At 52.9% G+C, this 13,128-nt stretch overlaps 1 protein-coding gene across 1 annotated transcript in view; it reads left to right on the forward strand.

The window, feature by feature from the left end:
* LOC147091836 (uncharacterized) overlaps positions 1-4,138 on the forward strand; it is a 1,030,142-nt gene extending 1,026,004 nt beyond the window's left edge. The window contains exon 4 of the mRNA XM_085976902.1: positions 3,977-4,138. Coding sequence (XP_085833028.1) covers positions 3,977-4,025 — 49 coding nt within the window. The 3' untranslated portion in view covers positions 4,026-4,138. The remainder of the gene's footprint in view (positions 1-3,976) is intronic.
* The last annotated feature ends 8,990 nt before the right edge of the window (positions 4,139-13,128 follow it).

Below are 13,128 nucleotides of genomic sequence, written 5' to 3' on the forward strand. Positions count from 1 at the left end.
GGAGTGGCTGTCTTCCAACGGGCAATGGATGGCCTGGTTAAGCAGGAAAACTTAAGGGACACTTTTCCCTATCTTGATAACATTGCTATTGCAGGTCACGATCAACAGGAACACGACGCCAACCTCCAAAAAATTTCGGGATGCTCTCCATCACCGTAACTTAACTTTGAATCTAAATCTGTTGAGTCTCAACCGACCATCAACATCCTTGGCTACTGCGTAGGCAATGGTATCATTAAGCCAGACCCAGAAAGACTTCGCCCGCTCCAAGAGCACCCGTCACCTAAGAATCCGGCTTCTTTACGTCGGGCTCTCGGTCTGTTTGCATACTACGCTAAATGGATTCCTCATTTTTCAGACAAAATCCAACCCTTGCTGCATGCTAGATCATTTCCATTGGAAACAGCGGCTGTTGCAGCCTTTAACCTTCTCAAAAAACAGTTGGAGAAAGCGGCTCTTCACTCCATCGATGAGAATCTCCCTTTCATAGTTGAATGTGATGCCTCGGAGGTGGCGATCTCGGCTACTCTAAATCAGGAAGGTCGTCCTGTAGCATTTATGTCCAGGACCTTACAAGATGCCGAGCTACATTATCCTCCGGTTGAGAAGGAAGCCACAGCCATCATAGAGGCGGTACGGAAGTGGAACCATTTCCTAGCTCGCCAGCACTTTACATTAATCACGGACTAGCGATCAGTCGCCTTCATGCTCGATAATCGAAAACGAACCAAAATTAAGAATAATAAAATACAGCTTTGGAGGATGGAACTGGCCTCTTTTGGTTACACCATTCACTATCGACCTGGCAAGGAGAATGTGGCCCCGGATACCCTCACACGAGCATTCTGCTCCACTATGTTGTCCTCTACTCTCATAGATGTCCATAATGGATTGTGTCATCCTGGCGTTACGCGCATGCTACATTTCGTACGATCACGGAATCTCCCTTTTTCTACTGGAGATGTAAAGAAAATGTGCTCAGAATGACGGCTTTGTGCAGAATTAAAACCTCAGTTCTTCCGCCCCTCAGATGGTATGCTCATACACGCAACCCAACCGATGCAACGACTTAGCATCGATTTTAAGGGCCCAGTGCCCTCTTCAACTCGGAACACATATTTGCTCACCATGACTGATGAATATTCACGTTTTCCGTTTGCTTTCCCCTGCTCCAATATGCTGGCGTCCACAGTAATCTGCTGCCTTGAGCAAGTATTTTCTCTCTGAGGCATGGTGGCTTACATTCACTCGGATCGGGGTGCATCCTTTATGTCAAGGGAACTCAAGGACTACCTCTCAGAACGGGGAATTGCTACAAGCAAAACGACGCCATATCATCCCATCGGAAATGGGCAGGTAGAGAGGTATAATGGTATCATCTGGAATTCCGTACATCTTGCTTTAAGATCTCGGGGCCTACCAAACCAGCAATGGGAAGCAGTGCTTCCGGATGCATTGCACTCTATACGGTCCCTTCTTTCTACAGCCACAAATACTACACCTCATGAGCGGTTCTTTGGATTCCAGCGTCGCTCATCTTATGGGACATCCCTCCCGTCATGGCTAACTACTCCTGGACCTGTACTACTCCGAAGATACGTTCGGATGTCTAAAAATGACCCTCTCATAGACGAGGTCGAACTAACCGATGCCAACCCCACCTATGCATACATACGATATCCCGACGGCCGAGAATCTACCGTATCATTACGGGATCTGGCTCCCTGCCCACCAGGACCTAATGGGACATCGAGTGATGGTATTTTACCAGGAGCCTCTTGGAACCTACCGGGTACCCCTCTCCAGGATCCTGATCTGACACCAACTAGCTTGGTGCCGGTAGAACCCCGCACTCAAAGTTGCGACCCTCCCAGTACCGCGCACCAAAGTACTGATCCGCCACGGACCAGCTCTGCACCTCCCTCTGAACAGAGACAGACCGACTCTGAACCTATTGGGGCTCGTACACGAAGCCATGATCTCCCCGACCCTTCACAGGGTAATCCAGGCCACACAGACTCTGACCAATGGCCAACAGCATGTAAGCACCCAATGACCCTCTACGACAGGAACCCAAACGGGTGCGACTTTTCCTTGTTTGGCGGCTGTGGAATAAAAGGAAGACCACAGCCTTCTAATCTCGCAGGAGGGAAGAATGTAATAATAATAAATAACTTCCGGAGGAAGTTATGTGCACGTCACTTCCTGTGAACTGTGAACTGTGAACTCTGTGCATACATCACTTCCTGTGCATACGTCACTTCCTGTGTTTGGACTAGTATAAATACTGAACTGCTCAGTATAGTAAAAGGGCTTCTCCTAGAGGCACGGTGAAGACCGCTCTTGTACATAGTATAATTATAAGTTGTTTAAAGCTTACTTTAAAGTTCCTTGATGTGTAAGACTTTTTATTACATCAGGCGTCGCTCGCAAGTCCAGAATATGTTGCCAATCCCCATCTTCCCGTTGAGAAGGTGATGGTGGGCTGCCTTCTTGAACCGCTGCAGTCCGTGTGGTGAAGGTACTCCCACAATGCTGTTGTGTAAGGAGTTCCAGGATTTTCACCCAGTGATGATGTAGCAACGGCGATGTATGTCCAAGTCAGGATGGTGTGTGACTGGGAGAACTTGGAGGTGATGGTGCTCCCATGCACCTTCTGCCTTTGTCCTTCTAGGTGCTGGAGGTTGCGGGTTTTGGAGGTTCTGTCAAAGTTCTGGTCGAGTTGCAGATGTATAAAGTCCATCTCCTTCGCCCCCTCCCACTCCCACCTCTCTCTCTCTCTCTCCTCCCATAGAGGCCAGAGGCCCAGACCAGGTGGCAGATTCCCTTCACTGAGGGACATTAGTGAACCAGTGGGATTTTATGACAATCCGGCAGCTTTCATAGTCACTTTTTTCTAGTGCCGGCCCCACAAATGACCAGATTCATTGAGCTCAATTTCACAACCTGCCTCTTTAGTGGGTTCTCTCTCACGCTCCCTGTTTTAAATTCATTTTACAGGGTGTTTGAAGGGGAGGATTTGCAGACGGGAAACTCAAACCACACATCACGTCAAGATCTGACAGTCACTCAATTCATCAGGAACTGAATATCATCGGCCTTTGAATATGGAAGCAAAAAGCACTGTTCACAGCGGGGAGAAACCATATACGTGTTCTGTGTGTGGACGCGGCTTCAGCCAACCCTCTGGCCTATCGAAACACAAGCGCTTTCACACCGGGGAGAGGCCGTTCACCTGCTCTGAGTGTGGGAAGGGATTCACTCAGTCATCTGACCTGAAGACACACCAGCGAGTTCACACTGGGGAGAGGCCGTTCACCTGCTCTGAGTGTGGGAAGGGATTCACTAATTCATCCCACCTGCGTACACACCAGCGAGTTCACACTGGGGAACGGCCGTTCACCTGCCCTGAGTGTGGGAAGGGATTCACTAATTCATCCCACCTGCTGACACACAAGCGAGTTCACACTGGGGAGAGGCCGTTCACCTGCTCTGAGTGTGGGAAGGGATTCACCAATTCATCCCACCTGCTGACACACCAGCGAGTTCACACTGATGAGAAACCTTTTAAATGCTCGGACTGTGGGAAGTGCTACAAAGGTTCCGGGGAACTGATACGCCATCAACGTGTTCACACTGGGGAGAGACCGTTCAGGTGCTCGGACTGCGGGACTGGGTTTAGGCAGTCATCTGACCTCACAGTACACCAGCGAGTTCACACTGGGGAGAGGCCGTTCACCTGCCCTGAGTGTGGAGAGGGATTCACTCAGTCATCCCACCTGCTGAGACACCAGCGAGTTCACACTGACGAGAGACCTTTCAGGTGCTCTCACTGCGGAACTGGGTTTAGGCAGTCATCTGACCTCACTGTACACCAGCGCACTCACACTGGGGAGAGGCTGTTCACCTGCCCTGAGTGTGGGAAGGGATTCACTCAGTCATCGCACCTGCTGAGACACCAGCGAGTTCACAAGTGACTGCAGGGTTTGGATTCTGTTGCTGCTGTTAATCACATCCAGGACTGAACCATGTTCATTCTGACAGGTGGGGGTTGTTTCTGCTGATATTACTAACTCCGGGAACTGGGCTGGAGTTTAATATTCTTGATATATGTCAAATAAATCAACTTTGTTTTAAACACATTGTTGTAGATTTTTGTCTTTCCCACCTGAGTGTTTAGCATCACCTGGCTGGAGCTCAGAAAGGACAATCTGGGAGAGGATCGTACGGTGGGAACAGAACTCCAGCCTGGACACAGTCCTTCAGGATCACACTGAGAGGGGCAAACGGCACTTTGGTCTTTTTTGTCTCTCTTCACTGACAGCAAAGTTGCCGTGCACGTTAATCTCGAGGTGTGTGAGAAACGTGTCCCAGCCGCTCTCTGCCATGTTTCAGAGCTCCTAGGCATGGAACAGAAGGCTCCTTTAGGAATGTACCCCAGTGCTTTTTTTTTAATGGCCTTATTAACCTGTGTTGCTACTTTTAGTGATTTGTGTATCTGGATCCCTCTGCTCCTCCAACCCATTTAGACTCTTAGGGGGAAATTCAGTGGCGCCCCCTTTGGGTCACTAACGTCACCGGGGCTAACTTTAGCGCCCTGAAAAAGTTAGCGCCCCTGTGCATTAAATTCAGTGGTTGCGCCACAGGCAGGAGGCAGGGTGCTACTGGAAGCGCTCCCCTCCCTCTTGAGGCGCTACCAGTGAATTTCACAGCGCTTCGTGTAACAGCGCCATGCCCGTCAGCACGTAGCACCACGCCATAGCAGACCTCCCTCCCTGATTAAAGGGGAGGGGCGCAGCACTGCACACACCTGGGCCCTGCAGGACCACCGGGGAGTGGGGTGTCGGATCAAGAGGAGCGCCGGGCTGTGCGATTGTGGCCGACACCCCGAAGAAGAAAGGGGTAGGGGACAGGTGCTGGCAGTCAGCCAAAATAAAAAGTTGCCGCCCGACACCTGCCCTTTAAGTGGCATCGCCGCGGCTGCAGAAACGACCCCTGACCCTGTTGGACATATCGTCCGGTGATAGGTCAGGGGTTGTAACCCAAGGTTGCAGCCGGGGTGCTGCGCTTGGCGATGATGTAATTGCCGGCGGTGCAGTGCCGTGGGGAGCTACTGACTACCTACGCCGCTACCCTCCTGCTGAATATCGTGGGAGGCACAAAGCAACCCAATTTCACCCCCTTGTCCAAGTAGTGAGTGGCCTCCTTATTCTTCCCACCAAAACACACCACCTCACACTGACCTATAGTGAAATTCATTAACACACCACCTCACACTGATCTATAGTGAAATTCATTAACACACCACCTCACGCTGATCTGAAGTGAAATTCATTAACACACCACCTCAAACTGACCAAAAGTGAAATTTATTAACACACCACCTCACACTGATCTATAGTGAAATTCATTAACACACCGCCTCACACTGATCCATAGTGAAATTCATCAACACACCACCTCACACTGATCTATAGTGCATTCATTAACACACCACCTCACACTGATCTACAGTGACATTCATTAACACACCACCTCACACTGATCTATCGTGACATTCATTAACACACCACCTCACACTGATCTATCATGAAATTCATTAACACACCATCTCACACTGATCTATAATGAAATTCATTAACACAGCACCTCACACTGATCTACAGTGAAATTCATTTGCCAATTACACGCCCATTCTGAAATTATTAATGTCTTATTGCATTTTGTCTTCCTCAGTATTAACTCTACCTCCCAATTTGGTGTTATCGACAAACTTTGAAATTGTTCTTCTGATTCACGCGTCCAAATCGTTTATGTAAATGGTGAACAATAGTGATCCCAGCGCCGATCCCTGTGGAACACCACTTCCCACCTTTTGCCAGTCTGAGTAGCTATTCTTAACCCCTACTCTCTTTTCTGTTTTGTGACCAGCTTGCTATCCATAACAGTATGTAAGAGCGACAAGATGACCAAGGTCAGGCCGTGTGGAGTGAAGGGCCAGGCAGCAGAATGGATGGAAAGCTGGCTACAAAACAGAAATCAGAGGGTTGGAGTTAAGGGAAGTTTGTAGCGATCTTTCCATCCATTCTGCTGCCTGGCCCTTGACTCCACATGGCCTGACCGTGGTCATCTTGTAGACCGTACATACTGCAGACACAGTGCACCAGTGGTGGAGGGGGTGGATATTGAGTCCTGTGGCAGGGGCGCTGATGAAGTGGATTTCTCTCTCCGTGAGTTTTGAGGCATCACTAGTTGCGTTTTTCAACTCTTTCCACCTTTAAAAACAACCTTGCTGCCAGTTTATTAAAGCCGTTAACAGCCGCTCGGGTGGGACACACCAATAAATGAGGCCTTGTTTCCCTCAGAATGACAGGCCTGAACCCGAGTTAGAAAACATTTAGCAATTAAACCAGACTGGGCGGGGTCTGAGGTGCGAGCTAGCAATGGAAAATTGGTGGCCAGCGTACTTCACACCAGGGCTGAGGATCCGGGGACTCGGGTTTCTGTGTCATTTATTGATTAATTTTGTTTATTGCCCAATCTCAATCAGACTGGCAGGTCATCTTGCTGTCTGACGAAGGCGAGGGTCCCCAATGGAGGGCTCTCTATGCGGGAGTCCTTCCCAGCACCATTGGGGATCTGGGGTGGAGACTGTTGCAGGGAGCTGTCGTGTGCAACAGTTTCTAAGATCCTTTCCAGACTCCAAGGCCAGATGTGTCCACGGGCCGTGTATATATTCAGTGTGAGAGGTTGCAGCCCATGTGTAGTTACCTGAAGGGGCTGCTCCTCAACTCTTGGTTACACTTTAGCCCCATGCTCCCAATCTTTGCCTGCCCGCCCAGTGCAGAGTGGGGTGGGTAAGTCAGAGGATCTTCTGCTGGACCTGCTCTTGGGCCTGGTGAAAACAGCAATTTGTAGGTCCAGGATGGGTGGGGCCCATGGGGTGGGGTCACTCTGGCTGCCTCCCTCTCTCCCATGGTCTTGTCCGTGCCTGGGTGGCCCTGGAGAGGGAGCAGGCGGTGTTTTGACCGGTACGCTTGATGCCTTCCGTGACCGGTGGCCGCCTCAGATTACAGAGGGTATGATTAAGAAGATTGCAGATGATACTAAAATCAGCTGTGTGGTTGATACTGAAGAAGGAAGCTGTAGACTGCAGGAAGATATTAATACATTGGTCAGGTGGGCAGAACAGTGGCAAATGGAATTCAATCCGGGGAAGCATGAGGTTGTGGCGTTGCCACATTGGGGAAACACTGTGTGTATGTAGATAAATCTGTATAATCCCCTTTTAACTGCTGTATTCCCCTCCCCCCGCAAGACAGTTGCAAGCTGAGAGGAATAAGGCATGTTCAGACTTGCCTGCTGCTGAGAGAAGGAAAACCAATCAGGTTCCAGCAGGTGACCAATCCGTGAGTCATCACAGGCTCGCGGGCTTTACGAATTCAGTACTGTATTGTGAGAGTTGGAGTAAAGACCTATTTCTTGTAGCTCGCTGTGTTGCCTATTTCTTTACGCGGGAGACTGTAGTCTCCCACATTGGTGACCCCGAATGTCGGCGGCCGAAGCCCCCGACTCACGTAGCCCTACAGAGGCCAGCAACAACCCGACGGCAACCAGCAGCAGCCCGATGTCGGCCGGCGCCGCGTCCTTGAAGCTCCCCACCTTCTGGGAACACCAAGCACCAGCTTGATTCGCGCATACGGAGGCCCAATTCACCCTTCGCAGAGTTCAAGATGATGAAGAAAAGTACCTCCACGTAGTCTCAGCACTAGCAAGCTCCACCGCCGCCGAAGTTCTCGACCTGCTGGGGAACCCACCACAGACCGGCAAGTACTCAACCATTAAGGGCCGCTTGCTGCAGGCTTACGGCCTGTCCGGGGAGGAGAGGGCCCGTAGGCTTCTTTCACTACCAGGCCTCGGCGACTCTACCCCGACCCAATTGATGAGCCGGATGCTTGCGCTCCTGGGCTCTGAACCGCAGTGCTTCTTGTTTCGGGCCCTTTTCCTCAGCCTGCTTCCTCAGCAGGTACAGACTGCCCTCGCGGGGTCCCCGATCACGGACTGCGTACAACTGGCAGCCGCCATGGACAAAGTCTTCGCCGTCGCCCAACTCGGCTCTGCAGCCGCGAGGCTCCCCGACACCACCGAGCGCGCGCCGCCTCGCCAGGCCGCACAACTATGCTACTACCACGCGCGTTTCGGCCACAAGGCCCAACGCTGCAGAGCACCCTGCTCTTTCAATCAAACCAAGATGGTTGCCCGGCCCAACGTGCCAGCCCCGCACCGCCGTCTAGGCCCGCTCGACCGCACACCCGCCGCCACGATGGCCATCGGCACTGCAGGTAAACTGCTGTACATAACCGACTCCCTTTCAGGGCACAGATTCCTTTGGGACACCGGAGCCCAATGCAGCATAATTCCTGCCTCCCAGCTCGACATCCAGGCAGGCTGCAGCAGCCCACCCCTCGTGGCGGCAAATGGCGCAGCCATCGCTACTTTTGGAAAGCGACGGGCCGAGGTTTGTTTCAATGGCCAGCGATTTACGTGGGATTTCGTGATGGCCTCGGTGGCACATCCCTTGCTGGGCGCCGATTTTCTTTGCGCCCACGGACTCCTGGTTGACGTCCGCGACAGGCGCCTGATCGATGCAGCAACTTTCGCTTCACTGGCCTGCCAGCAGAGCAACAGCCCAGCCCTCATCGGGTCCTGCTCTGTCCCGGCGGATGACGACTACGCCCGCCTACTCGCAGATTTCCCGAGGCTCACACAACCGACCTTCTCAGCCGCGGCAGCCAAGCATGGTGTCAAGCACCACATCGCCACTACGGGACCACCAGTGTTCGCCTGAGCCAGACGCCTGGACCCAGCCAAGATGGCGGTGGCCAAGGAAGAATTCACCACGATGGAGAAACTGGGCATCATCCGCCGCTCGAACAGCCCCTGGTCGTCCCCCCTCCACATTGTGCCCAAGCCTGGTGGTGGTGACTACAGACGGCTCAACGATGCCACCACACCCGATAGATACCCCATTCCGCACATCCAAGACTTCTCGGCACACCTAACAGGAAAGTCCGTCTTTTCCAAGGTCGACCTGATTCACGGTTACCATCAGGTCCCCGTCCACCACGCAGACGTCCAGAAGACGGCGGTCATCACCCCCTTCAGACTGTTCGAGTTCCTGCGCATGCCCTTCGGGCTCAAGAATGCCGCACAGGCCTTCCAACGGCTCATGGATTCCGTCCTACGGGACCTGAGCTTCCTGTTTGTCTATCTGGACGATATCCTCGTGGCCAACACCAGCAAGGCCGAGCACATCGCGCATTTGCGCTCTCTTTTCCAGCGCCTCAGCCAACATGGGCTAATCATCAACCCGGCCAAATGCCAGTTCAGAGCAGCCCAAATTGACTTTCTCGGCCACAGAATCTCGCCAAGGGGAGCCATTCCCCTACCTTCCAAGGTGCAGGTGGTGGTGGACTTTCCCCAGCCCACCTCGGTCAAGGCGCTGCAGGAATTTTTGGGGATGGTCAATTTCTATCACCGTTTCGTGCCCAAGGCCACCTCACTCATGCACCCCCTCTACGAAGCCACCAGGGGCAAAACGGGCAAAGAGCAACTCACCTGGTCCAGCGAGATGGCGACAGCCTTCCACCAGACCAAAAGCGCCTTGGCCAACGCCACACTACTGGCCCACCCCATCCCGGGCGCCAAGACCGCCCTCACCATGGACGCCTCGGATTATGCCGTCGGTGCTGTCCAGCAACAGTGGGTCGAAGGCGCGTGGCAGCCACTGGCATTTTTCAGCCGACAGCTGTGCAAGAACGAGCAGGCCTACAGCACGTTCGACAGAGAGCTCCTGGCCCTGTTCCTGGCAATCCGGCACTTCCGTTTCCTCCTGGAAGGCCGGCCGTTCACCGCATTCGTGGACCACAAGCTGCTCACTTTCACCATGGCCAAAGTAACCGAACCCTGGTCCACGCGCCAACAGCGCCAGCTCAACTTCATCTCGGAGTTCACCACGGACATCCGCCACGTCGCCGGCAAGGACAATTTGGTGGCCGACTGCCTCTCAAGACCCTCGCTCCATGCAATGCACCTGGGCATCAACTACGCCAGCATGGCGAGAGACCAGGCCACCGACGCGGAGATCCAGGCCCTCAGGACGTCAACCACCAGCCTCACTCTGGCCGACATCCACTTCCACGCAGCCGGCACAACCCTCCTGTGCGACGTCTCAGTCCCCTCGCCTAGGCCGGTCGTCCCATCCGCCTGGCGCAAGCGAGTTTTCGACATCATCCACGGCCTCTCACATCCAGGGATGCGTGCGTCTCAGAAACTCATGTCCACCAAGTTCGTCTGGCCTGGACTCCACAAGGATGTGAGAGACTGGACCAACACATGCATGGCGTGTCAGCGCGCTAAGGTCCAACAGCACACCAAGGTGCCATTGGAGTGTTTCCCGGTGCCCGAGAGGCGTTTCGACCACATCCACGTCGATCTGGTAGGCCCCTTGCCGCCGTCGCACGGTTTCACACACCTGCTCACGATCGTCGACCGCACCACCAGATGGCCCAAGGCAGTTCCACTCGCCTCCACCACCACGACCGACGTCGCGCGAGCATTCGTCTTGACATGGGTGGCCCGGTTCGGTGTGCCGACCGACATACCCTCGGACAGAGGCCCCCAGTTCACCTCCCACTTGTGGAATGCCATCACCGCCGGCCTTGGCACCAAGTTGCACAGGACAACAGCCTACCACCCGCAGGCCAACGGGCTCTGCGAGCGCTTTCATCGTTCCTTGAAAGCCTCCCTCCGCGACAGCCTGGCCGACACCAGCTGGATCGACAAACTACCCTGGGTCCTCCTGGGATTGCACACCGCGCCCAAAGAGGACCTCCGCACCTCTGCGGCCGAGATGGTCTACGGCCAACCGCTCAGAGTACCAGGCGACTTCCTCCCCCTGACAACGGAGCCGTGGTCGGCCGCCAGACAGCTTTCCCTGCACCAGGACGTGGCCCAGCAATTCCGTCCAGTGCCCACTTTGCAACATGGCCCGCAGCCGTCCTACGTGCCTTGGGACTTACGACATGTGGAGTTCATCTTCGTGCGCTGGGACGCGCGCACAGAGGCCCGCTGCAGGCACCATACACCGGCCCCTTCTCAGTATTGGAGACGGGGGACAAAGCTTTTCTTATCGACGTCGGCGGGAAGCTGGACCTTGTTTCAGTAGACCGCCTCAAACTGGCGCACCTGGACCTCAGCTTCCTGTTTCATCCGGCTCTTCCCCCATGGCGGGGCAGACCTCCCGCGTTGGCGGCGGCCCCACAAGAGGACCAAGACACGCCAGAACCTTACTTCCCGGCCACCACCCCACCTTCGCCGGCAGCCCATCCAGCCAGCCCACTGGCAGACCAGCCGCCAGACCAGCCGATGAACCAACCGGCCGACCTCCCAGACAGCCCTCCTCACACGCCAGATGGCTACTACAGCCGCTACGGCCGTTTGGTCAAACCTCCGCAGAGACTGACTTTTACAGTTAACGAGGATTCTGGGGGGGCGTATGTGGCGTTGCCACATTGGGGAAACACTGTGTGTATGTAGATAAACCTGTATAATCCCCTTTTAACTGCTGTATTCCCCTCCCCCCGCAAGACAGTTGCAAGCTGAGAGGAATAAGGCATGTTCAGACTTGCCTGCTGCTGAGAGAAGGAAAACCAATCAGGTTCCAGCAGGTGACCAATCCGTGAGTCATCACAGGCTCGCGGGCTTTATGAATTCAGTACTGTATTGTGAGAATTGGAGTAAAGACCTATTTCTTGTAGCTTGCTGTGTTGCCTATTTCTTTACACGGGAGACTGTAGTCTCCCACAAGGTAATGCATTTGGGGAGGACTAACAAGGAAAGGGAATACACATTAAATGTTAGGACACTGATTAGTGTAGAGGAACAAAGGGACCTTGGAGTGCATGTCCACAGATCCCTGAAGGTAGCAGGCCAGGTAGATAAGGTGGTTAAGAAGGTGTACAGAATGCTTGCCTTTATTAGCCGTGGCATAGAATACAAGAGCAGGGGGGTTATGCTATAACTGTATAAAACACGAGTTAGGCCTCAGCTAGAATACTGCGTGCAGTTCTGGTCACCACATTACAGGAAAGATGTGATTGCACTAGAGAGGGTACAGAGGAGATTTACAAGGATGTTGCCGGGAGTAGAGAATCTTAGCTCTGAGGAAAGACTGGATAGGCTGGGTCTGTTTTCCTTGGAACAGTGGAGGCTGAGGGGAGACCTTATTGAGGTGTATAAATTTATGAGGGGCATAGATAAAGTGGATAGAAAGGACCTATTTCCCTTAGCAGAGGGGTCAAAAACCAGGGGGCACAGATTTAAAGTAATTGGGGGAAGGTTTAGAGGGGATTTGAGGGGAAATTTCTTCACCCAGAGGGTGGTGGGGGTCTGGAACTCACTGCCTGAAAGGGTGGTAGAGGCAGGAACCCTAACCACATTTAAAAAGTACTTGGATGTGCACTTGGGATGCTTTACCCTGCAGGGCTATGGACCAAGAGCTGGGAAGTGAGATTAGGCTGGATCGCTCTTTGTTGGCTGGCGCGGACACGATGGGCTGAAATGGCCTCCTTCCGTGCTGTAACTTTCTATGATTCTAAGTGGCAATAATCGATCCTCACAATCACATTATGATTGAATTATTATTTGTGAGTGTCGCTGTATTGTACAGTTATTATTCACAGAATAGATTCATAGAGACTTACAGCACAGAAGGAGGCCATTCGGCCCATCGTGCCTGTGCCGGCTCTTTGAAAGAGTCGTCGTGTTTAGTCCCACATCCTCACTTTTTGTCCGTAACCCTGTCAGTTGCTCAAGTTCCCGTCCAACTCTGCTTTACAATTATTAACGGAATCAGCTTCCACCATCTTTTCAGGTCGAGTGTTCCCGATCCCCACAACTCTGAGTGGAAACATTTCTCCTCATCTCTCCTCTAGATCTTTTGCCAATATTTTTGAATCTTTGACCTCTAGTTATTGACCCACTCACCAGAGCGAATGTTTCTTTCCCAATTTATCCTATCAAAATCGCTCACCATCTTGAAAACCTCTATTAAATTATCTCTGAACC

This window comes from Somniosus microcephalus, unplaced genomic scaffold, assembly GCF_052327205.1.
Source record: "Somniosus microcephalus isolate GS21.2 unplaced genomic scaffold, FLI_Smic_1.0 unresolved_chr3, whole genome shotgun sequence".
Taxonomy (NCBI): domain Eukaryota; kingdom Metazoa; phylum Chordata; class Chondrichthyes; order Squaliformes; family Somniosidae; genus Somniosus; species Somniosus microcephalus.